Here is a 27,488-nt window from a genome sequence, read left to right as displayed (position 1 = left end):
TTAAATGTGAATGAAATTTTTTTTCAAACTACATTTTTGGATTTTATAGTTTAGTACAAATATAATTCCGGTAATCCAACAGCTTTTTTAATAACTATTAGACTGTTCCTTGTAATTAAAATATACCAAAATGCATTTTTATTTGCAATCAGATTGTCAGAAAAAAATATAGGAGGAACACAGCTGTCCCATCTGCGCCAAAAAATTTAACAACGTTTTCAAAAATTTTCTCTAACTTTGGTAAAAAGTTGACGAAAATTAAAAACAAAAAGCTTGGGAAAAAAACTGGAGTTCTTTATTTTAGTCAGTCACCTATAATTGTAATTTGTCAAAAAGTGAACACAATTATAAAAAGCACAAAAAGTGCTTGAAAATTCAATAGTTTCTTTTTAAACAAAATAAAAATATTTTGAACATATAATATTTTCTCGTAACTAAAACCTTCAAAAATATTCTCTTCAATTGTTAATTAAAATTTCAATAGTTTCTTTTTTAACAAAAAAAAAAATATGTTTTGAGAAAATCATGTTTTCTCGTAACTAAAACATTTAAAAGCATTCTCTTCAATTGTTAATTAAAATTCAGTTGAATAGTTTTATGAATTCTGATTCAAAAGATTAAAAAGAAAATTGCAAAAAAATTGCTTTATTATTAAGGGCTAAAATGTTTTTTCTCCGACCAAAATAATAATTGAATGCTTCTAATGCCTATTTTTACTGTGCTGTCATCTATTGGTCAAGGATATAATACGAACTAAAAATCATGCGAATTGATTCTTGGAAATAGTCCACGAATCAACATTCTCCCGTAGGTTTCGTTCATTTTACAAATAATGAAAAAATATTGTTCTAATTAAACTAAAAAAACTTACTAAAAATTTTAGTTTCATACAAAACTTCTATCATCAAGAAATATCTCAGACATTTCGGCATCAAGAAAAATGTAAATTTATAAACGCATCTGTTTTATATTCGCATTAGAAAGTCTACGTCATTTCCTTGGCTTTGACGTCGGTGGGACAGGTGAAAAATAACCTTATGTCAGCGAAAACTTCCTGTAAAATACAAAAGACGCAAAACTACTTTTCACGCTAACTTTTCCATAGAAGCTTTTAAATAAAATCATACTGGCTTAGTCATGTACAAGCATGTGTGTAAATTTTGAGCGTATCATAAATTTCGTTAGATTTTTGAGAAAGTAGCCACAAAATTTTTTTGGTCTTAATTTTGCTTGCATTTATGACTTCATTAACATGACCATTTTGCTTTCTAGAATATGACCATTTTGAAAGATTTTCACCTTTTTATTTATTTATTTTGTTTTTAGTTGATTTACTTATTTCGTTTCGTAAAAAAATTAGATTTTAACATTGGAAATAAGGCTCCTTACATTACTATGCATAAAATTTCAACTGAAAAAACTTGATTTTGCTTCTAATAGTTGAATAGCTTATATTTTTGGCTTTTGATGTAGGCTAATTTCACAATAAAATTTTTCCCAGAATTTTTTGAAGTGTTTTTAAATATCTTTTAGCAATAATAGAGATTTTATTTTTATGTCAAAAGTTTTCTTTCTGTCTTATTTTCATGTATGAATTTCAGTTTAAAGATGTCTTCTTTCAAATAGTTACATAGTTTAAGAAATGGCCATTTGCTATAGGCTATTTTATTTAGTATTATTTCATCAAAACATACTTCTCGATAATATTTTTGACGGGTTTTACTTGATGTTAGAAACTCAAATTTAAAAAACAAATATTACGTGTAGTCCTTTTAAATGTCACTAAAGTTCTTTTTTGTTAGAAAAGAAACTAAACTATGTTAATAATGTTTTGAGAAAAATGAGCTACTCTACCGTCTTCTCATCTTCATTTTACCTGTTACTCAAATAACTTATTTTACTTATTATTAACTTTTTAAAATTAGAATTGAAAAATTCAGTACCATGTTCATTCGTATTACTCATTCATATGTAGTGAATTACATTTAGTTCGTTTATACGTAAAAACAAAAAAGGTAAAAATTTTATCCATATGCGAACATTTATTGTTTATCTAATTTTATTTCGCAATGAGATTAAATTTTCTACTTTATTAACGATTTAGCTATTAATATAATTTTTTACAAATTTTGTGAATGATGCATCCGAAATACGATATTTTTAGTTAGTTGTCATTTTATTTGAACTTAAATAAAACTAATTACAAATTAATTCAGATGGGTCTAAAGAATTACGAAAACTGCAATTTATTCGCGAAAATCCTAACTAATCAAAAATACCGTTATTTGGAACTACTTGATCCATCAAGGTAAAATGTCCACTTTTGCTGGGTAAATTTCTAATAGTGGCTTCTAATCCCGCCACTACGTACCTTTGTGATGTCGATGCCCTTCTCCAAATTGTGCTCTCCAAATTTAATGGGCTTATAAGGCGTACCTTCTTACCTGCATATTTAGTACTTTTTATTTACGTCACACTAGAGCTGCACAATGGGCTATTGGCCTGAGGATGATCCGAAGACAACATACATACGTCACATCCCGTTTTACAAGGAGGATGCATTCACACACTATCCATCTGCAAATCATAAATTTTACCTGAACTAGACCACGAGCAATCTCTTATCCAGTACCCCCAGAGCTATTGATTTGTTATGGGAACTTGGAGGACTTGTGGCCCCGACAGATTAGCATTCAGATCTTCAACAAACGGGGATTGAACTCAGAACCTCTCGGACATGGGTCCAACCACCAAACCAGCCAATCTCTGTCAATCCAATCAAATCTCTCCCAATTATCTGTAACAATAAATAAATAAATGAGCTCTGTGGAAGTAGCACTTTCAAATTCCACTGCAATTTTGGATGCATCACTGTAATATCCTTCTCTAACTTATTCTCTCCGTTCTTATAAGTCGTACTTTGTTGTACTGTTTGGATTTTGTTAACTTTCATGCAAAAATAATATGTTTCTAGTTCGGATGAAATTTGAATATCATATTTTAATTCTGTGTGTGTTTCTAATTTGTTGGTTAAAGTCATGCCGTAAGATCCATGTTATAGTAAAGTTTAGATCACCAATTTCAATAATGTGTGTGTGTTTTTAGGTAAGTTTAAACATAATTTGAAAATTTTTTTGCAAGCTTATGCTTATGCTTTTTATGCTTATTTAACATTTTGTTAATGAATGTCCTATTCTAGATTTACAGGATTCAAAAATATTCAAATTATATGATTAAATTTGTAAGTTCATTATATTGTTGTATATAAAATACACAGCAGAAAACAAGTTTATTCTTTTTCTTAAAATATATATATTTTTTAAATTTTTCACGGTCAAAACGGTAAGCAAACATATGATTCGCAAAATCTCTGGTCTCAAGTTATGCGGATTTCAGAGAGTTTGCTTCATCACTTCAATTGTTGGCATTTTTAAAGATTTATGTATTATTGCGACTTGTTTTGCAGAGTTAAAACTCCCCTCCCCTTAAAAACGAAAGATTCGCTATTTCGATTTTTTTTTCAAAAAATAGTTCAAGTAGACATAGAGCGTTCACTATCTACCAATACGATTACCAGTAAATATCCAATACATAAGATGATTTTTTTTAAGACTACGATAAAATTAAGCCATTTTAGCTTTTTTTTTTCTCCTGCAAGTGAAAAGCTTGTTTCGTAATAACCACAAAATCGGAAAAAGAATATTAACTTTCTTATGAGCTTGCTATTTAAAAGAGTCTTGAAAAACGCATTTAAATTTCAAATCAAGAGACCGTTTGCTTTTGCCATCTTCTGAACTCAACTTGTTCTGGTGTGCTTACTTTTGGCGCCACTTGTACTTAAATATGTCTTCTTTCTTTTACCTCTTTTAAACAGATACGCAGATGATTTCTCCTTCATTTTTGTCTTTATTTTTCATTTGCACATTCTTTCGAATTTTTGCATAAAAATGAGCAAGGAAACTCCATGAAGTTAGTCATTGAGCCGTTATAGCTTTCTTCTTCTGCATTTCTAAAGCGGATTTATTTGTTTGTTTATGTAAACGACGTTGCTGTGAATGCGTTTATATGATTTCCGCTACTAAAGAAAGACGCGAAAGTACCATTTTCTGAAGCAATTCTAGAATTATTTTTCTGCATTAAATTCGGTAGCTAACTAATTAGGTAGTTATACTGGGATATTTATTTATATTTCGTATTTTCTTAAATATAACTTCAAGTTTCATGAAGTGGGGAGCTGTACTTAAAAAGAAGATTCAAAATGTTAAAATTTACACTTTTATACAGACGAAGAAGTTTTTAGGGAAATAGTTTTGCAGTTTCGTAGATAGTTTCCTATTACTCGTTAACGTTATGTCGCTTTAAAATTTAAAGGGGGATGAGACTACATTTTTTAAAAACATTTCTCTAAAGTTTCTATGCATGTGCGCAAAATAAATACTTCAAAAACTTATCATCATTAGCAATACAATTTCAAATAAACATTTATTTGTAAATTTTTCTTTCTTAAAAACCATTCGACCGTTTTCGTTCAAATAGGGACTTTTTGTAAAAGTTCGTAAACCTTACAAATCAAATTTTTCTCTCATTATTAAAATTAAAAAGAAAATTTAAATATTTTTTTAAGGAATTTTTTATTAAACTATCTATAGGCAAATGAGTTTGATATTGGTGGACAAAGTTTTAGACTTGTGTCCAAAAATTTTGTATTTTCATAGTAATTTTTTAAATGACTCCTATAATTTGGCTCACTAAATTATGCAAAAATCATGCTGAATGCTGAATTTTTTCATGCTGAAGCATGGCAAAAGTTTAAGCTGCTAAACATGTCTCGAGAAGTTATTAGGCGAATTAAAAAAAATTTTTTCTCTCTATATTAAAAATCGCTGTTCCAAGATAAGTTTCTTCGTGTAAGTATTTTTTTTTTAAAAAAATATTCTATTAAATGTATTAATTTTTGAAAAAATATCGCAATTTAAAGTATACACATTATGGCAACATTAGCATCATGGCAATTATAAGTCATAGTATGGATGAAATTCCTTGTATAGTGCCAGTAAAGAGAAATTTAAAAATACGATTCTTTTAAATGTTATTGCACAGTAACTATTCGACCAATTTGCTCAAAATTGATTTTGTAATTTATAATATAGTTTAAAATGATGTAGGTATTAGCTGAAGGATGTTGTGGAGAACTCATATATAGGCAGGCTAGCTGGTCACTGCATTTGGCTAGGTACCTTAAGAAGGAAGGACAGTTCCATTTATTTTTTTTTCTAAATTTTATTTCAACAACTCCTCATGCTCCACAATGTATAACATGAGGTTTACAGAAGTAAGTGGGCAAAGTGCAAAAGAAAAGAAAGAAAAACAAAGAAACATAACAAGAATTAAAAGTTTAAACTGTACACAAAATAGTAAGATATTCAGTGCACATAACTAAAGAAGATAAAACAGATGGCCAGTAAATTCCAGAAAGTCTCAAATCCTTTTTTAAACTCTCTCTTTGGCTTGAGTAAAGCTTACAATAAAAAATAATATGTTCAACAGTTTCAAAGTCCTGTTCACATAAGCAAAGATTATCAATAACCAAATTAAATTTAAACAAGTAACTTTTAAAATTACCGTGACCAGTAAGAACCTGGGATGGCTTAAAGTCAGTAGAAAAATTTTTGCACATCACATAGCAAGGCCGTAGCTAGGATATTTTTTCGGAGGGGGGGGGGTATGGTAAGAAGCAAGGACAGTTTCAGACATGCAAAGTAGGGAAAAACATTGTAACAAATATTGTTTATTTCGTTGTTTGCAAAAGTTAAACTAGTAATTAATAAATATTACATAATAATTATTTTTCAATTAATATTACATAATAATTGCAATCAATTTGTAAACAAAGTTTACAAAGACATGCGACAGGGATTTGAAGAAAATTTTTTGATTACTTTTTTAGGACAAACCGGAAGATCCCGAAATATGCTTGATAAAGTCAGCCTTGTTAGCCTTTCTGCTTAATAAAGTTAGCCCTGTTAGCCTTTCTTCTTTAGTAGCATTTCCTATTGCTGTTTGTACTCGTTTAAGAGTAGACAAAGTTCTTTCTGCAGTTGCTGTGGTGATTGGCAACGTAGCCAATATTGATAACAAGCAATAAATGTTTGGGAAAAAAATATTGTCACATTCTTCCATTGTTGAAAGTGCCGTATCTGGTCTACTAAGGGGTTCACGCAGGTTCCACTTTGATGCCCATACTTCCATTTCTCCCATGAGGTTTTCGATGTCAATGAAATCTTCGTAGATTCGGAAATTGCATAAATTATTATAAACGTTCACACAATACTTAGGTAACACTTTATTGAGATATGCAAGAGTATCTTTGTGCTTCGAAAATCTTTCAATCAGTTGGGCAGCGAAATAATCTAAAAAAAGAATGTATATATTTTGACGGAAGTATTGCTCTGGAGCTGTGTTCTGATTTTTTATATTGCCAGGGTGATTTTGATAGGATGCCAATCTAGGAAGTTTTACATCTAGATCCAAACTTGTGAAAGTATTAAGGAGTTCCGAATATAGCTTTTGAAATTCAAACTCGGCATTTTTTCTTTTGTTTAGAACTGTGTTGTTTATTGATTTTACATGTATCAAAGCCCCATTCAAATCTAGATGAATTTGTTGGAGTGCTTTGCTCTGTGGGAGAGTCACAGAAAAAATATCGCTACAAACAAGTAAAGTAATGTAAAACTCACTTTTAGTGATAGAAGAAATAGGATTGTCCGCTTTAGAGGAAGCATCGCAGTTTCCAGAAGCCTTTATTTCTTCGAGAAGTTGAACTATTTCTGGATAAAGCTCTTTAAATCTAATGATTGCATCATGGTTTTCCATTCATCATGTTTCGCAAAAAGATCTTATTTTTTTGAATTTTTCAAAACTCGTTTTGATGATGTCTTCTAAAATTTTTGTTCTTTTGGCAGACGATTTGATGAATTTTGTTATTGTTTTAACTGTGCCAACACAGTTTCTAATATCTTGAATACTACAAGAGTGACTAATTGCTGCAGAGAGTGTGAGGAGCAATGCACATATATAGCTGTTGGGTGTAATTCTTTGACGGCTGCTTGAACACCGTTAAAGTCCTCTCGCATTGCAGATATGCTCCGTCGAAGCCTTGTCCGACAATTTTTGAAACATTTTTTTTTATTTCCAATGCAGCAGGCGATGCGGACATTATCCTAACGCCGTACAGAGATCAAAATAAAGCAAAAATACAAATACAGAAAGAGATGAAATATACAAATGCAAAAACAAAAGCAAAACATCAAACACAAAAATTAATTCAAGAACTTAAATTGAACAAAAGTTCTCTGGCCTCCCAGTATCGGGAGTAGATGCAGTTCTTTGTGAGTACTGAACAGTTGAGAAGATGTCCAGCATTCATCGTCGTACCACTGCGCAGAGGGGGCAGGCAGGATTATCCACTATTTTAAGACGGAAAAGATGGTCGTATAAGCAATCATGCTTGGTAGCAAGACGAAAGGCAGCTACATCAGCACTGCTTCTTGGGCAATCGGGGAGATTAAAGATGTCATTTCCCCACGATTTTTCTTTTGATCGTTCTTTTAGCAATGATATATGTGTTGTCTTAATTGCATGATTAATCATTAATGAAGTGGACCAAGTTATTTGGGGCTTGATTAATAAAGCAACCTTTTTTGGCCAGTGCATCAGCTTTTTCGTTGCCAGAGATACCACAGTGGGATGGGATCCATTGTAAGGCAATCGTTTTACGTTTTTCACCTATCTCTGTCATTAAAGATCTACATTTCACAATGGACAAAGAGCTAGGGGCTTGAGAGTAGTTGGAAATGGCCAGAATCTCAGCTTGGGAATCCGAGAAGATGACAGCTTGATAGAAAAGAGAAGGACGAGCATTTAAATGAGTTAAAGCTACTTTGATTGCCTCAACCTCACCATCAAAAGCGGTCTTGGCTGTTCCCAATGAAAGATAGCGGGAGAAATGCTCACATAAAATACCAGCACCGGCAACGCCATCCATCTCAAGCTTTGAGCCATCTGTGTATACGTGCAACCATGCTTCAAGAGGAAAACGATTGTGGATAGTCTCCATCCCCGCGCTGAACAAAGCTGCTGCACAATCCTGGGCTTTTAAGACATGATTCACAAGATCCAGGTGATATAATATTTTGCTAGCTTCCATAGGATTTAAGGGGGGAAGCAAAGGTTCAATCCGGGAAGGTATATCAAATTCATCCATCACTTTTAATACAGCTTGAAAGTAGCCGTCCTGAGTCTTCAGCCTACGAGGTTCAGATTTGGTCAACATATCGCTATGAGGAAGGCGAATTAGTTTCTGATAAAGCTTCAAAGCTGATTTCTTTATTTCATATTGCATAGGGAATTCATTGGTTTATAATAGAAGTGCGTCAATAGGTGTGGTCTTGACAGCACCGGTGACAAGACGAAGTGCATTCTTTTGCAGTCGTTCCAGTCTATTTATACCTCCCTCAGATACTGTAATAAGAGGAGCGTTACAGTAAGTCATGACAGGTTTTATAAAAGTCTTATAGGTATCAAGTAGAGTTGTGGTAGCACAGCCCCACCTAACTCCTGCGAGGCGTTTAAGAAGTATCAATGGCAATCAAGGGAGGCAAAGTTACTCGCGTCCGTAGCATCCCTGAAGCTGCACGTGCCTCCGGGGTGGTGCTAAATGAGTAACAACTCTGCAGCCGAGATCTCTTTGATCTTCTGATTTTTGAAACATTAACTCCTAAATTTCTTAATGATTTTAAAATAACACCAGCTATTCCGCGTCCAGATGAGTCGAAAATTGGAACGAATTGGAGAAAGTTTTCTCTGACAATTGGCACATCACCTCTCACATCGATGTATCTTGCACAAAGTGTCAACTGCTCAGTTTGAGTTATGTCCATTGTTTCGTCTGCAAGAATAGCAAAAAAGCTTGCTTTATTAATTCTATCAACAATTGTCGCTTGGATAATGCTACCACAAATCTCAATTAATTAATTTTGAATGGATGGACTGATGTACATTGCATTACCACCACATTGGTTAATATGCTTTTTCAAAGTTTTTGCTGAGAGGCTCAAAGAAAGACTAAAAAGTTTGAATCCAAGAATTTCGGGGGGGGGGATTTGTCCCGACGGTCCCCCCCTGGCTACGGGTCTGTCACATAGCTATTGGGATCACATTTCCCAGATTTGAGACTATCTCCCATATTTTGAGGATCATCTAAAAAGATTTATTCAGACAAAGTATTTTTTTGTATCCTATTTTGTTACTTAAAATATCATCTACCCCAATATCTTAGCTTATTTATGGCCTATCTATAGCTCCAATATGCTACATGTTAGTTCATGAAAATCCGATTGTAAGATCAAAGCGACTACTTAAGTATTTTTACTTTTTATTATTTTGAACATTGTGCCTTTCCGCGGTTTGCAAAACAAAATGAAAGCAGCTGGATATAATTAAAATTTGCAGACTCATTTTTAAAATTTTTTTAACCAACAATGAAATTTATATATTTTTTCCAACTATGGAAATATGGGGGATCACATTCATTGATTTATTTATAATCTTATTGAATCAAACATAGTTTTATGCAACAAAAATGTAATATATTCAAATGAAAATATATTTATATTAAAATGAGTGTCCTCTTTGAATTATCCACCGGCTATTTACGTAATTAAAGCTTATAAAATCAAACCATACATTTTTAGAAAACTATAGATGTCTGAGAAAATCTGAAAGGTTCCTTTTTTATAGTCAAATTTGAATATTATAAACTCATCTTTTATATAATTTGCAATTATTAATTTCATCTATCAACTATATAAAAAGTTATCACTATAATATTAGTCAATATGAGATCTCACATACTGTTCTAACGTTTTAGCATTTTCTTCTTCTGAATAACTGATCTGTAACAATGTAACTGGTCTAAAAGAATACAACTAGTCTAAAATGAAAAAAAAATATCCATGCTATTACTTGTAGGAAATATTTTTCTTTAAAGGTGGATAAAATTCGATTTATTTTGAAAGAGGAAATTGAAACAAACATTAAAACACTTTTAGTTGGAAAAAATGGTGTACTATAGAACTCTTCTTCTATCAGCACTGCAGCTGGTTACCGGCCTTAGCTGTCTAAAGCATCTTATTCTTTCTCGATCTGTCAGATGCCAGTACTCTTCATTTATTCATCTCTATTCACTACCACAGCTAAGCCACTTTTCCCTATCATCTAACCATAAATTACAACGCCTGCTTTTCCTTTTTGCTCTCAGGCTTGAGAACAGTTACTTTTTTTGACTAGGTTATTATCGCCATATCTAGATAGGACATAACCATCTCACCAGCTGTATGAGATCATTAGCAAATAGCTTATTTTACTTATTAGCAAATAGTGATGTATATGAGTTTATATTCGTAGCCACAGTGATTATCAGAGTCTAATTTTTGAGTCCTTGTGACATTCTCCAGATGAAGACTTGTACCTAGAAATTGAATTCCTCAACCAACAATGACCCCCACCGGGCTACAGTCCTTGTGATATTTTTTATTTTATTTTATCCATCGTTGACCAGCCGACCCATACTACTACTTATGCTCAACTCACTCCGTAGTCTTGTAATTTTGAACCAATTCAGAAGACAAGGAAACTGAATGATCAGTACCCCCAGGGGTACTGATTTTTTATGGGAACATGGAGGAATTTGAGTCTCGACAGATTCAACGTGCATCAGTCACCATTTACTACACGGGGAGTCTTCGGCCAGCTGCGATCGAACCCACGAGCTCTTGGACATGAGCCCAGTGCCCTCCCAACCAGGCTATCCCAGCCTAGTTCCTGTGATAGCAAGAAAGTGTAATTTTTCTATCAAAAGAGCTCCCTAGCCACAAAGCTGCTATGGCCGTTTGCTGCTATAGACTTGAGAAATGGCACATTTCAAAGAAGGAAGTTTCTCTCTCTATTTCTCCGTCTCTCTGGATTTCCTTTCTCTCACCGACTCCAGCCAGAACCTGTCCTAAATACTGACCCAACATTGAAATATTTAAGTAACCATAGTCACTACTCCAGATGAATTGCGCGGAGTTCTTATATGATGAGTTCTTTATATAAAGACTATAGAGAAGAGTAGAAAAACACCGGGTAGTGGATTCTACTGCTTTCTAGCGGACAGACTCTGAATAAAAAAATTTTCAAAGCGTTTTTTTTTTCGTATCCGAGTCCCGAGAAATTTTTTTCTTAATTTATTCAAAAATGCACAAATTTTGATTTTTTAGTCGTAACACATAGTTAAATAGTTTTTTTGTATAGATTTCACGGTTTCCGCAAAGATAATAAGACTCCTGAATTATTTATTGTATTGTGTAAAATTATCTTAATAGTTATGTGAATGGGGCTATTTCTTGCTATTCAAAACTATAGCTAATAAGTATAAAATCTCATATGTAATATGCAGTTTTCATAAGCAGTTGTGAAAATGCATAAACATAAGAAGATAATCGAATGCGGTATAAACTCTCATACGACACAAATAATATCTATAAAAATTTAAGTTAAAATATGATCAATTTGTTTTCACAAGCAAATATACAATTTTTATAAGCAATAAAGAATTTGCATAAAAAGGAGATTATCGAATTCGGTAAATGCTCTTAAACAAAGATAATATAAAGATAATAAAATGAATAAACTTAATAGTCATTTGCTTGTCTCTTTTAAAAGTGCATCAAACTAGTTTACAGTATTGTATATCAGCGCAGGATGTATTTGTAAATTTAAAAAAAAGATAATAGACAAAATTATTGAAACGACAAATTGTTACTTATGATGAATTGATATTTAAAAACACGTAACGGTCCGATACAGACTAGTTTCAGTAAGTGAATAAACAAGTATGACAGGGAGAAAGTCATTTTAAAGACAAGGCGCCACTAAGTCGGCTTTACAATGTACTTGGAGTGAAAACTTAAGTGGCTTCGCATAGTTCCGAATTAAGTGAATATATCAGATTGATTAAAACATCGTATTGCTTATAAAACGAAAGAGCTGTAAAGCTTATGTCATGTTATTTAACACATGTTTTGTTGTTGTTTTTTTTAAAAATGTTTTACCTAAATGGAAATTAATTTATTTAAGCGTGTATAAAAAAAATTGCTAGATTTTAACATATTCTTTAACATATTATACCATTAAACTAGTTTACTTAAGCACTAGAGCTTAACTACATGTAAGAAAAGAAATAAAACTAAACGTAGTGTTACAATCAGCAAGAGCAGAGTATTTTCTATGTGATATCCGATAACATGACATGCATCTACGGAATCTATAACATCTACGGAATTAATAGATTTTTGAAATAAATGAATGCTGTATAATTAAATAACACTAGACTAAAATAACTCTAGCAGCAAAATAACTTGGACCTTCATTGGATGAATCTTGGCTCAATAGGGGTTCAAAGGGTCTTCATTTTTCCGGTATTGGTCCCATGTAGAACTGTCCGATTGACCCGATATTTTATATTAACTTTTCAGCCAATATAAGCTCTATATTGGCCCCATAAAGGCCAATATTGGCCCTATATCGGACCAATATTAAAAAACCTGGACATCTAAATATTGATCCTCTGGTGTATGTTCACATAGGACAAATATTAAGCCGATTTTGAGCCAAACTGGAGTGTGTTAAGATAAAATTGTTGCTAGGGAAGAACAATGAATCGCCATTATTACCAAAATGTCACCCTTCATCTCTTCATGAGTTATTTAAAATCCTCTTTGATTCGACATCCCTTTGTTCTTTAGGATCCATTTAGCTGTCGTCAAGGTATTCCAGTTGCTCACTCTCGGTGGTTTTCTTTAGTGTTGTCAACCCACCTTAGTCTGAACCTACCTCTGGTTCATGTTCCAAGAGGTTTAAATATTCTAGATGTTGAGGTTACAAATTGATTATCTCAAATTTGTAGATGGCTCCAACTATCTTGACTGCAGCGTGAACAGTCACAAAACGACGCATTGTTTCTACAAACAAAATGAGTAAAAAAGAAAAGAAAAAAGGTGCCATTAGACCTGTTCTCATATATGGTTCAGAATCTGAGCTATGATAAAAATCGCTAAGAGAAAAGTTTTAATAAGAATTGCAGAGAATAAGATTGGTGCATAGATATAATAATGAGCTGTGAAAACTTTACACTAAATTGGTGTAGTGAAAACTCTTGGATCAAGTACACCAGTGATTCTCAACCTGTGGGGCGCGCCCCCCTAGGGGGGCGCGAGCACACTAGAGGGGTGGCGCGAGAATATTCAAGAGAAAATATTATTTTAAAAAAATTGATTAACTGTATGAAAGGAAAGTGCACAAACACATAGAAAACAAAATACATTTCGACATATTTAATAACTTATTAAATTGAAATAACTTATTGAATCAAAACTTAAGGTAGGGAGCCAAAAATGGTTTTGCTTTGAGGATTTTTCCTAATTTTCTGGTTAAGTCTGTGTGGCTGAAATTTTTTTTGTAACATCTTACACCTATCTCTAATATATATCACGTATACTTTTAATTGTAAAATAAAATTTCATTTATTTTATAGTACAATTTCAAAATTGTAGCTTCTGCGCCTAAAGTTTCCCACAGGTTCCAAAGGTGAGCCATATATTGAAATCACTTTTTCACTTACTCAAATTATCCTTAGAAAAAACATTTAGACTGGCAAACGTCTTTTAAAAAGGCACTTCAAAGTGTCTTGTTGGTAGGAACAAGTCTCCCGATTTTGAAAAAGATATTTGTTTCTTCAGAGTGTTGATTTTACATTGATAGCTCTTGTGAGAAGTCACTAGCGATTCTTTCAATCTTTATTACTGAGTTAATTTTTTCAAAAGGATTAACTAACAAGAATTAAATAACCATACTAGAGTTAACTAACCTAACCCATAACTAGTATAAAAATACCCATATTTACAAGAAAATACCAGAATCGACCACAAAAACACTCATAATTACCAGAAAAATAAAAAAAATACCTGAAAAATTACTTTGAAATGCAAACAATACAAAAAGCTTGTAACAAAATATCGCAATTTCTGCTAAAATGCAGAGAACGTCAAAATATTATAAAAGTTTAAAAAATACCAAAGTTCCATATTTGCTTAAAATGAAATAAATCAATTGGCATTCAAATCAATCATTCCTCTTTGAGAAATAATATGCTACGTAATGATTTATAATGAACTATTTTATAGATTTCACGTTTGTTTCCGAAGGTGGCCCCTGTGTCCCCAAGATGGCACCGGTGTCGGGCCACCTTGGGAACATGCATATGGTCACCATTTGCACGACTTAAAACTATTAATCTGATACATTAATTAGAATTAAAGTAATGTGGTTAAAGAAAAAGAAATAAACTTTCAAAGTTCTAAGAATTTGAACACATATAAATTACAATATCTTCTCACCCGAAAATTAGAACAACTGCAAAAAATTAAATCACTTCATAGAGTGGAGGCCATTCAAGGAAATAATTCAGCCTCGTGCACCTCAGATACAAGATTTACAATGCAGCAGGGACGTCTTATGATTCAAAATAAATTTAATTTTACTTTGGGGGGTGGGCTACGTTAGGAGCACTGACCACCTTTGGCTTACCCACCTTACTTAATCAAGGCATACTAAATTTAAAAAAGAAATTAAAAAATTTTAGTGACTTCCTTGGGCCCAAAGAGCGGAAAAGATTCTTTATCTCAGGGTTCTCATTTTTATATAATTTTCAATTGTTACAACCATAGTTAATACAATATTAAAACCAGGGACGCATTTCTTTTGAAGCCAAAGCTTCTCTGTGGATCATGCAATGTGTCCAGACGCATGGAGGCGATTTTTTACAAGTTTACTAGTGCTTGTATACTTTCGAACCTTCCGGATATTGAACGAGCACCATCGGTGCATATTCCGATGCAATGTTTGCATTCTATGCTTGCCTCATTCATAACTTCATTTGAAATAGCAAATAATGCTAGCGCTGTTGTTTTGAGTTCTATTGATTTGCAGAAAAGTAGTTTTACTACTGACATATTATCACAAAATCAAACATAGACAATTAAATGAGCATCTTTATTATGCTTCATCAAACTGTATTGAAAACATTTTGTCACGCAACATCGAGAAAAGCTGACACTACATTTTCAGCTGTGTCACCAATTCGAGGAGCAACAGTATCGTTTGAAAGAGAACGGTAATTCTTTTGAAAAATTAACTCCAAACATAGTTTCTGCAATCTCAATTGCTGCTGGCTTTTACTTTACTTTTGTTTTGCCAGTTAGTTAAAAATATTTTAAAGACAGAATTCAAAATACTCAATATACATTATTGGTGTATACATTTTACTGTAAGTGGGGGGCGCGATGAAAATTATGATTGAAAACTGGGCCGCGAATACTGAAAGGTTGAGAACCGCTGAAGTACACCAATGTTCTTTTGCAATACTTGGTGTAAAGTATTTAGTAACACTAAAATTTATAATTGCAGTAAGATAAAATACACATAACAGTCAGTAAAGTTATTTTTACAATATAAAGTAAGAATCATTAATTTAGAATGCATAAATGCACTAATTCTTAAAATTAGTTTGTAAATCAAATATGCACGTAGCACAGAGGGAATATTAACAAGAATTCGTACAATACTTAACAGAACGGAAGCAAATAGAAATAAATTAAAATTGTTGTTCGAGATTTAAAAATAATGAAAATATGATTATCCTTATAGCACAACTATTCATATTGCATAACTAATGAAATAACAGTTATTATATGCTTCTAATATTCTTCTAAATGCTTTTTTTATATTCTTTAAATGATATGCTCCTTTTTTTCTGACGTGAGTTTCTAACATTAATTTATGACTAGGTTAAATTTTTCTGCGCCATTGTTTTCTATTCTCAAAATGAAAATGGCACATAATGTCAATATGAAAGAAAGCGATAGTTTTGTGAAAGTGCTAAGTGGTCCTGAACAAATCTTTTAACATTTGAAATGATGATTTGAACTGTTTGGAAGGAAAATGTTGAAGATTATTCCTTGATTTCTATGATTTTTTTTTTGTAGGTATTTTTTAAAAAAGATTCATTACTTTTTAAACATTTATGCTTTTTGTGTGTTTTACAGCATGGCAGTGTTTATAGCAGTTAGATGATTTTTGAGAGGATTTTAACTGATACAGTGGCGGTTACATAATATAACATTATCGCTACCCTAAGGCTTGACCAAAAGGCTTTGAACGAGGGCAAACTTACAATAACAGGATGCAATGTTGAATCGGCAAAATGATACAAACTGCAACTTGGCTTCGAAGAACTCGCTGTTTTTCGAAGCTCTGCCGCCAAGAAAAAGTCTAAGTGCTTGAAGCAATTTTAAACTATATCTTGCATTGAAGAATTATCTGGGTTGTAGAACAAATGAATAACTTAAATATTTTAAAAGTCATTAAACTTTCTTAAAAATTGCCACTTTGGCGACATTTTTCCACCTAGTTGAAAATTATTAAAATTATTATTCTCAGTTTTTGCAAATTTTAATGAGCCCAAGTAATGCAGTAAGCTTTTAAATATTAAAAAAAATGCTTTTCCCCAAACTTCTCTATATCGCCATTTTCAAAATAATCGTGCTGGATAAACTTGATCTAAGAGTCATGAGTAACAGTTATAAAAATAGCACAACATTTTCTATTATGCCTTCTGTCATAACTAGCCTTACTTATTGTAGTTAATTTTAATACATACTATGGTTATTAAACTTCCAATAAGTCGTTGAAAGGGTTCAATTACTATTGATAGAACTTAGCTGCTGCATCTAACGTTTATAAATCCAAATCAAACCGAGTAACTCCCTCATTAACACCTAGATTAAATTATTTCCCACTGGACAAGATTTCACAAGTGACAGAACTCCATTTGTTTCGCTATGTCATGACATTGTGTTAATTGAGTGCTCTCCCTTTCTAATAGCGAGCTTCCTCTTTAACCTGCTATTTATTGCCTAAAATAATGGCGGTGAAGAGTAAAAAGGAAATTTGATTCAATTTATTTCTTATTTTAGTTTGTGTAAAACTAGAAAAATTTGAAATTATTTCTTCAGCAAAGATGGTAAATATTAAGCTTATGCTGTTTCGCTCAAGTATAGTTTGTATTTATATGGTTCTTTTCATTAATCACTTGGGTCGGGACGTCCTCAGTGATCATGGGCTAGTCCTCTTGCCATCAGGATGCTTTCGTGGTTTCCCTCTCCATGTAACACAAATGAGGGCGAATTTTTCCAAATACTTAATCCAGCAGCTCCTTTGTTTTCTGGATTGGGTTCAAAATAAGAAGGCAATGGAGTTGAGCCGGGATGACTCAGGGGATAGAGCGTTCGCCTCCCAATGAGGTGAACCGGGGATCGATTCCGGCGATGGCTGGTCGATACGAATTCCGCATCCAGTTTTCACCGACCACAGTGCTGATGTTAAATATCCTCAGTGGTAGACGGATCATGGGTTAGAGTCCCCTTGCCGTCAGGCTAACCATGGGAGGTTTTAGTGGTCTTCCTCTCCATGCAACGCAAAGGCGGATTAGCTCCATCAAAAATGTTCTCCATGAAGGCAATATCCCAATACTCGATCCAAGAGTTCCCTTGTCTTCTGGATTGGGTTCAAAATTACAAGGCTACGGAGTTGAGCATTAGCAGTCGTAAACCCATAAAATTGGGTCGGCTGTTCAACGACGGTTATATATCACAAGGACTAGGCTGGGATATCCTGGTTGCTAGGGCACTGGGCCCATGTCCAAGAGTTCGTGGGTTCAATCACCGCCGGCGATGGTTGACTGTTCAACGATGGTTATTAAATAAAATATAATGAATGATAATAATATAAACAAAAATAATGGTTAAATAAAAATATTGGTACGTTGAGTAGTGTTCGTTAGCTACTATGCATTTTCTGAAAATTTGAACTTCTTGGCGTTAGAACGGTGGGTTTAAATGTTCGAAGGCCCCTCTTTCCAAACGTTGATAGTGTTAAAAAATTATAAATAGGTGACTAAGTGGAAACTGCTTTCGTCTCTGTAAAGAGAAGCTTAATATTTTATTTCGTTAATATAATTAGTTTTTGAAGTTATGTACATGGTAATAATCGTTTTTTTTTTAAATGCTCCCTATTAAAGCAAGATATTTTTCTTTGTTTGATCATATGTATCCCTGTGTAGAGATACAACAACAATGTACGAATAATTTCCACTATTACCATGGAAAATATAATATTTTAATTGAAAGATGCCTCTGTCCCTGGGGATTATATCAGGGGACTGGCCCTCCAGGTTGGGGTTGAGGCGAACTATCTACCTCACCCCAGAAAACAATTCCAGTTCAGAAGTCTCAATACCCGGACAGTAAACGACTTGGAACGAATAAGGACCCGAGAATAGGGATATGGAATTTGCGTACCCTATATAGGGGCATTGAAGAACTTAATAGAAGTGTTTACCTCCTATAACATAGACTTGTTGGCAGTTCAGGAGGAAAGATGGTTGGGAAGTGATATTCTACAGGGGAAGAAATATAGCCTTTATAACAGCTGTCATGACTCACAATATCAATGGCACTGGTTTCGTTGTGTCCAAGTGGATAAGAGAGAGTCGTGGACCTGTGAATGAACGAATATGTAAACTAAAATTAAGGGGTGAACTCCAGAGCATTAGCATTATATGTGCTCATGCACCTACGGAGGAGAAGCCTGAAGTTGAGAAGGATATATTTTATGAAATGACGAAAGATGTTTTCTTTAGATGTCCAGCAAATGACATTAAATTTATTAAATTAATAATTGGAGGCCTTAACGCTAAGGTTGGCAAAGATTTATTTTTAGTCAGTTTATGGGAAACCATAACCTCCATACTGACTTCAACGATAATGGGGCAAGACTAGCAGATTTTGCATCTGCAACTGGTCTAATTATTGGTGGAACTTTATTTCCGCATAAATTTATACACAAGTTTGATTGGCCTGGCACTAAATCAGATAGATCATACTAGTAGGCCTCGCCCTAGACGGGACGGAAGTGACGTCATCATGGAATGTCAAGGGGTGCTTATTTCTGACCGGGTGGAAAACGAAAATACGCCGTAAACAGGAAGTTGCCTATTTCAGACCGCCTACAAACCGGAAGTTGCTTATTTCTGCCCATGTGCTTATTTTCGCCCGCCTGCAGAGTTAGTTTCGGTTTTTGTTTTTAATTTAGTTTCGTTTTTTAAATATTATTTTCATTTACTAATTTTTGCCGGTGGCAACGCTTATTATTTTTAATATTAGTTTTTAAGGATGGCAATACTTATAAACTTTGTTATTTGGGTGAGAAATTGTGTATTATGAAGTAATGACGTCATATTCTATTACATAAATAAGTAAATGATATCATGCTTTTACTCCAGTGGCGCCATCTATGTGGGAATGTTTGAAATAAAATAACTTTAAATCTATTTTAATATTTAAATTTGTTTTATTATTATTTATTAAATATAATTAAGGCTGAGGATCAAACTCACGCCAATCGAAAAGCCTTCGTGGGTCTGTAGTTGGATATCATAACCACGGACCTACGAATGCTTGCTAAGATATGTGTAAATAAGTTAAACTTCTGCTTTCTGAACACGTGTATAAATGAAAAGGATTTGATATCAATATCATCTTATAGTTTCATCGATATATTTTCACTTAATCTTTGGCAGTTATTAAATAATTATTTCTGCCCCTCTTAATGCTATTATAACTTTCCTTGGGTGGCAACGGTACTGACCATACACGTGTTAAAGTTTGACGAGTTTTGGGAGAAATCGTATATTATGAAGTAATGACGTCATATTTTTATTACATAATAAATAAATGATACCTTGCACATGCTTTTACTCTAATGGCTCCATCTATACTCAAAGAGAATATATTAATAACTCTTCATTTTAGTTATTTTTTAACATAAATACAGTTGATATAAATGACTGTAATTATTATTATCATCCTAATCAAAATTAATTAATACATTTTAAATAAATTGATTTAATATTAAAATAAAAATTGTATTTATTAAGTATGTCTACTGCGAATATTAAAAGTATTAGAATTAAAGGCAAATTGATTTTAAATCAATGAATGTTATTTTATGAGATTAGATATTTATCACCGTCGTTTGTATTTACGGCTATCAATGTAGTCTTGTCATTTTTAAACCCAGAAGACAAGGGAACTTCTAGATCTTGAGACAATATATGTCTTCGAAGAGGACTTTGTAAGTACCTATGTCATATGAGGAGGAAAACCACGAAAACCTCCTACACTTAGTGCTACGACGAGTCGGGGACCTGGCTTCGTTAAATGCTTCATAATTTTGAAAAATACTAACATAAATAGTAGACACGAGAATTCGTTATTCATGTGAGAATTCGTATAGTATAATGTCATCTGCTTTTAATGAAGGAAACTATTACGTAACTAATTTTATCTATGAATTAATTTATTTAATGCATAAATTATAACATAATTAATTAATCTATGATATAATTAATCTATTACGCAATCACACTAATGAGGAAAAAATGAATATGATATTAGCAATGAATGGTTGTTAGTTGAAAACTGGACAGATGCCTTCGGTTTCATCTAATTTTTAGTTTTGTTATTTTGCAAGAGCTCCAACACGCAGTAATATAGATATTTAGGAAATATAAATTTTATTAATTTTCTACAAAATCATTAATAAAAAAAAATATTATCTAATTAAAAACTAATATATAACAATATATCTAAGGTGTTTATTCAATCATATTTTTAAATACAATAAAAAACGTGCTTCATCTTTAAACTTATAATTTTATCAACAAATATAATTTAATTATTATATTAAAATATAAAAGTGCATATTTTTTACTCTCAAGAAAAAATATTTTAATTAATTTCATTATCTATTAGAAAATGAATAACGACATATTTACATAATAGTATCAATTATATATTAAATTTCCTTAAAATTACAAATGAATTAATTTAAATCTAAGAAGCATATAAAGGGAATTTTTGCCGTTATAAATTCATTTATATTCAAAGCATATTCCTTTTCTTATTTAATATTATAATAATGCAAATAACTTACTTTATTTTGAAAATACGAGTAAATTCAAAAGTATATAACCTTTAACGGATACTGATTAAAGAACTTGGGAGAGTCATATTATCTATTTTCTCACAAAATTGTACAACGATTATTTCTGTCCAGGACGTTTGGGGTTTATCCACGCCTTATCAATTGATCATATTATAAAGTATAACATAGTGCTTCATACTTATTATAGAACATGGGAATACAACTATTTCTCAGAAAATTCAATTCAATTACCACCGCATTTAGATGTAAATAAAAAAAATTATAGTAAAAATAAAATTGTTAAGAAACTATGATGTATGCTCGCAGAAGTGTTTTGGTGAAACTTTGAATAAAATGTTATTTATTTTATTAAAATATATTTTGTCTTTATTGATCATTTTCACAGGTGAAAAAGTTTATACTATCAAGAAAAATTACACCCTTTAGTAATTAATACAAAAAGTTTTAGAAAAATACACAGAATTTTCTGAAAAACTAGAAAATTATTACAAGATTTTAAAATATATTTTTGAAAAACTAGAAAAATATTAATATTATGAATTATTATTTGAAAAACTGGAAAATTATTTTCTCAAGAGAGAACATTTTTTGCAAAACCATAAATATTTTCTTCAAAGATGGAAACATTTTTTATTAAAATTAAAATGTTTTCTGAAATATTAGAAAGTTTCTCTCAATAATAAAAATATTTTCCGAAAAACTAGAAAATTTTGTTTAAAAGTTTGAATTATTTTTACAAAACTAGCAAATTTTTAACAAACAGTAAAAAAATTTTCCTAAAAGAGAAACTTTTTTTGTTAAGACATGTATATTTTCTGATAAAATAGAAAATTTTATTAAAAAGTTTCGAATTATTTTTATAAAACTGGCAAATTTTTAACAAAAAGTAAAAATATTTTCTTAAAAGAGAAATTTTTTAGTAAAAACATAAATATTTTCTTAAAAAGTAGAAAATTTTCAACAAAAAGTAAATATATTTTTATAAAAGATAAAATTTTATGTAAAAGCATAAATATTTTCTTAAAAGATAGAAAATTTTTAGCAAAAAGTAAAAATATTTTCTTGAAAGAAAAATTTTATTGTAAAAACATTAATATTTTCTTAAAATATAGAAAATTTTTAACAAAAAGTAAAAATATTTTCTTAAGAGAGATAATTTTTTTGTAAAAACATAAATATTTTCTTAAAAGATAGAACATATTGTTAAAAAGTTTGAAACATGCTTACAGAAATAAAAATATTTTCTGAAAAAAAAAATTTTTTTTTAGTCGAAAAGAAATAAAAATGTTACAATATTCAATATAGGTACAATTATATGTATTCCTGTTGTAATATCCGGGAGGCTTCCTATGTGACTCTTAAAACTCAGTCATTGATCATTCACAAATAACATTCACCAATGAGTCCCAGGATGTAATGGAAGCCTCCCGGATATTACAACAGGAATACATATAATTGTACCTATATTGAATATGGTAACATTTTTATTTCTTTTCGACTAAAAAAAAATTTTTTTTTCGGAAAATATTTTTATTTTTGTAAGCATGTTTCAAACTTTTTAGCAAAATTTTCCATCTTTTAAGAACATATTTATTTTTTTACAAAAAATTTTCTCTTTTAAGAAAATATTTTTACTTTCTGTTAAAAATTTTCTATCTTTTATGAAAATATTTATGTTTTTACAAAAAATTTCTCTTTCATAAAAATATTTCTACTTTTTGTTAAAAATTTTCTATCTTTTAAGAAAATATTTATGTTTTTACAAAAAATTTTCTCTTTCATAAGAATATTTTCACTTTTTTGTTAAAAATTTGCTACTTTCAAGAAAATATTTATGTTTTTACCAAAAATTTTCTCTTTTATAAAAATATTTTTACTTTTTGTTAAAAATTTTCTAAATTTTAAGAAAATATTTATGTTTTTGCAAAAAAAACTTTCTCTCTTAGGAAAATATTTTTACTTTTTGTTAAAAATAGCAAACTTTATTTTTGAAATTTTACTAGTTAAATTTTGTATAACTTTAAATTACTTGTTGAATATTTACGTTTCGAGGATTTTTGAAAACTTATAATGATATCAATATGCGTATATAGTTAAGATTGTTACTGTTCATGATGTAAAATTGATTTTTGAAAGAAAGATCATATATTTATTTTTTTGTAAGTAATAATAGAGAACAAAGGAAAAAATCAATATTAACAAAAAGAACTCAGCAATTTTAAAAAAATTATCCTTTTCTGTAGAATACTTTAGCTTTTTTATAATAATTCATTGAGATGATGTAGTGTGACATTCAAATAGCGTTTATTTTACTTTGTAGATATGTGAAATATGTGGAAAAATATTCACGCATAAAAAGACTATGGTTCAACATTTGAAAATTCATTCTAATGAAAAAAGACTTTAAATGTCGCTTATGAGATAAGGTGTTTAATCGAAAGTATAACTTGAATAGACATTTAAGAACTCACGAAAAATCGAAACACTTTTGAATGTAAAGAATGTAAAAAGACCTTTTTGCGAAATGATAATTTAAAGAGACACTTACTGACTCGTTCAGTTTCGCATAAATTTAATTTGTGTAGCGAATCTTCTAAGTTAAAATCTGATTTACTCAATCATATCCGATCCATTCTCTCACTGTCTTGTTCTAGAAAAAGGAAGATAGATCATTCCACAAATAATAATAAAAAGATGAAAAAGAATTGTCAAAATGCATTCGAAGTGTTTAAGAAAGAGACTCTTATTCCAAATGAGGTAGCATCATGAGATTTACTTATATTCTTTGATGAAACGCATCCAAAACTTAAACATATAATTGAAAGTGATTTAATGGAAAATCGATCTATCAAATGGTATGTGATATGGAAAGTAAATTTTATTCGTACAAGCGTTGATGGAGAAGAATAAACTACTACTGGTCATTTCCCTGAGATGTTTACAACAATATATGGAGATGTTTACAGCAACATATAATCCATTGAGAGAAAGCAGTTGCCTACCTCTTCCAAATAAAATAGCAACCAAAAAAGCAGTATTAAGTATTCATAAAGAAAAGTGCTATTTTTTGCAGAAAATATTTGCTTTTACAAAAAATTTTCTCTTTTAAGAAAATATTTTTACTTTTTGTTAAAAATTTGCTAGTTTTGTAAAAATATTTCAAACTTTTTAACAAAATTTTCTAGTCCTTCGGAAAATATTTTTACTATTAAGTGAAGCTTTCTAATATTTCAGAAAATAATTTTATTTTTATAAAAAATGTTTCTATCTTTTAAGAAAATACACTCTATAACAAAAAAATCGACGCACCAAGAAGGAGTTGTCCGATTGAACTAAAATTGGTGGATAGGACGAAAATGTACAGAATAGTAAATGATTAAAATTTCAGAACAATTGAATAATTTATTGCAGAGTTACAGAAACAAGTTCAATAAGGTGTTGACCAGTCTCTAGCCTGGATACAAGCTGTCACATGGCGTGGCATGGACCGATAAAGATCCCGGATGGTCTCTTGCGGTATTTCCTGCCAAATTCGATACAATTGTCGAACGAGGTCATCAACATTCCGTGCCAGATGCAATCGCCTTCCCATCATATCCCAGACATGCTCGATGGGAGAGAGATCTGGAGATCTGCAGGCCAAGGAAGAGTTTGACAAGCTTTCAGACAGTTCATAGCAACACATGCCGTATGTGGTCTGGCATTGTCCTGCTGAAAAACCAGCCCAGGGAGCTGCATAAGGAACGGTAGCAAAGCAGGTCTTAGGATGTCTTCGACGTACCTCTGTGCAGTAAGTGTACATCTAATGACGACCAAAGGGGTCCGGTAGTCTAAGGAAATGGCACCCCAGACCATAATGCCTTGTTGAGAGCTGGTGTGGCGTGCAATAGTGAAGGCAGGATCCCCCTCTGCCCTGTGCGTCTCCAAACACGTCTTCGATGATCGTCAGGACACAGTTGGAAGCGGGATTCGTCGCTAAAGACTAATCAGTTCCCAGACTTCGTTCAGTGAGACTTCGTTCCCAGTCGGCATCATTCCAGCCATGTCTGTTCAAAACATTCATGCATACGAAATTTCAAAGCAATCGGATGATTGCTTCTAGGTGCGTCGATTTTTTTGTTATAGAGTGTATTTATGTTTTTGCGAAAAAGTTTCTCTTTTGAGAAAATAATTTTCCTGTTTTTCAAAAAATAATTCATAATATTAATAATTTTCTAGCTTTTCAAAAATATATTTTAAATTTTTGTAATAATTTTCTAGTTTTTCCGAAAATTCCATATATTTTTCTAAAATTTTTTGTATTAATTACTAAAGAGTGTAATTTTTCTTGATAATATAAGCTTCTTCTCCTGTGAAAATGATCAATAAAGACAAAATATATTTTAATAAAATAAATAACATTTTATTCAAAGTTTCACCAAAACGCTTCTGCGAGCATACATCATAGGCTTCTTAAAAATTTTATTTTTACTATAAATTTTTTTATTTACATCTAAATGCGGTCGTAATTGAATTGAATTTTCTGAGAAATAGTTGTATTCCCATGTTCTATAATAAGTATGACGCACTAAGTTATACTTTATAATATGACTAATTGATAAAGCGTGGATAACCCCCAAACGTCCCGGACAGAAAAAGTCGTTGTAAAATTTTGTGAGAAAATAGATAACATGGCTCTCCCAAGTTCTGTTATCAGTATCCGTTAAAGGTTATATACTTTTGAATTTACTCGTATTTTCAAAATAAAGAAAGTTATTTGCATTATTATAATATTAAATAATATAAAGAATATGTTTTGAATATAAATGAATTTATAGCGGCAAAAATTCCCTTTATATGTTTCTTAGATTTAATTTAATTCACTTGTAATTTTAAGGAAATTTAATATATAATTGATACTATTATGTAAATATGTCGTTATGCATTTTCTAATAGAAAATAAAATTTATCAAAATATTTTTTCATGAGATTAAAAAATATGTACTTTTATATTTTAATATAATAATTAAATTATATTAGTTGATAAAATTGTAAGTGTAAAGATGAAGCAAGTTTTTTTTATTGTATTTAAAAATATGATTGAATAATCACCGTAGATATATTGTTATGTATTAGTTTTTAATTAGATAATAATTTTTTTTTCATGAATGATTTTATAGAAAATTAATAAAATTTATACTTCTTAAATATCTATATTACTGTATGTTGGAGCTCTTGCAAAATAGCAAAACTAAAAATTAGGTGAAACCAAAGGCATCTGCCCAGTTTTCAACTAACAACCATTCATTGCTAATATCATATTCATTTTTTCCTCATTAGTGTGATTGCGTAATAGATCAATTATATCATAGATTAAATAATTCTGTTATAATTTATGTATTAGATAAGTTAATTCATAGATTAAATAATTACGTAATAGTTTCCTTCATTAAAAGCAGATGACATTATACTATACGAATTGCTACATGAATAACGAATTCTCGTGTCTACTATTTATGTTAGTATTTTTCAAAATTATGAAGCATTTAACGAAGCCAAGTCCCCGACTCGTCGTAGCACTAAGTGTAGGAGGTTTTCGTGGTTTTCCTCCTCATATTACATAGGTACTCACCAAGTCCTCTTCGAAGACATGTATTGTCTCAAGATCTATGAGTTCCCTTGTCTGCTGGGTTCAAAAATGACAAGACTACATTGATGACCGTAAATCCAAACGGCGGTGATATTTATCTAATCTTAAACATTTCATATTCATTGATTTAAAATTTATATGCCTTTAATTCTAATACTTTTAATATTTACAATAGACATACTTAATAAATAAAATTTTTATTTTACTATTAAATCAATTTATTTAAAATGTATTAATTAATTTTGATTAGGATGATAATAATAATTACAGTCATTTATATCAACTGTATTTATGTTAAAAAATAACTAAAATGAAGAGTTATTAATATATTCTCTTTGAGTATAGATGGAGCCATTAGAGTAAAAGCATGTGCAAGGTATCATTTATTTATTATGTAATAAAAATATGACGTCATTACTTCATAATATACGATTTCTCCCAAAACTCGTCAAACTTTAACACGTGTATGGTTAGTTCCGTTGTCACCTAGAGAAAGTTATAATAGCATTAAGATGGGCAGAAATAATTACTTAATAATTGTCAAAGATTAAGTGAATATATATCGATGAAACTGTAGCATTATATCGATATCAAATCCTTTTCATTTAGACACGTGTTCAGAAAACAAAAGTTTAAC

At 31.0% G+C, this 27,488-nt stretch overlaps 2 protein-coding genes across 2 annotated transcripts; both read right to left on the bottom strand.

Annotated features, from left to right (window-relative positions):
- Positions 1-5,943: 5,943 nt before the first annotated feature.
- LOC107442469 (52 kDa repressor of the inhibitor of the protein kinase-like) lies at positions 5,944-6,873 on the bottom strand. Its single transcript, XM_016056044.3, has one exon. It carries the CDS (start codon positions 6,871-6,873, stop codon positions 5,944-5,946), a length of 930 nt encoding a protein of 309 aa, XP_015911530.3.
- A 769-nt stretch (positions 6,874-7,642) lies between these two features.
- Positions 7,643-8,332, bottom strand: LOC107442470 (uncharacterized). Its single transcript, XM_016056046.3, has one exon. It carries the CDS (start codon positions 8,330-8,332, stop codon positions 7,643-7,645), a length of 690 nt encoding a protein of 229 aa, XP_015911532.3.
- Positions 8,333-27,488: the final 19,156 nt, after the last annotated feature.

This window comes from Parasteatoda tepidariorum, chromosome 11 (assembly GCF_982258835.1).
Source record: "Parasteatoda tepidariorum strain Cologne lab strain chromosome 11, Ptep-v5.0, whole genome shotgun sequence".
Taxonomy (NCBI): Eukaryota; Metazoa; Arthropoda; class Arachnida; order Araneae; family Theridiidae; genus Parasteatoda; species Parasteatoda tepidariorum.
This window is presented reverse-complemented; position numbering and strand designations above follow the sequence as displayed.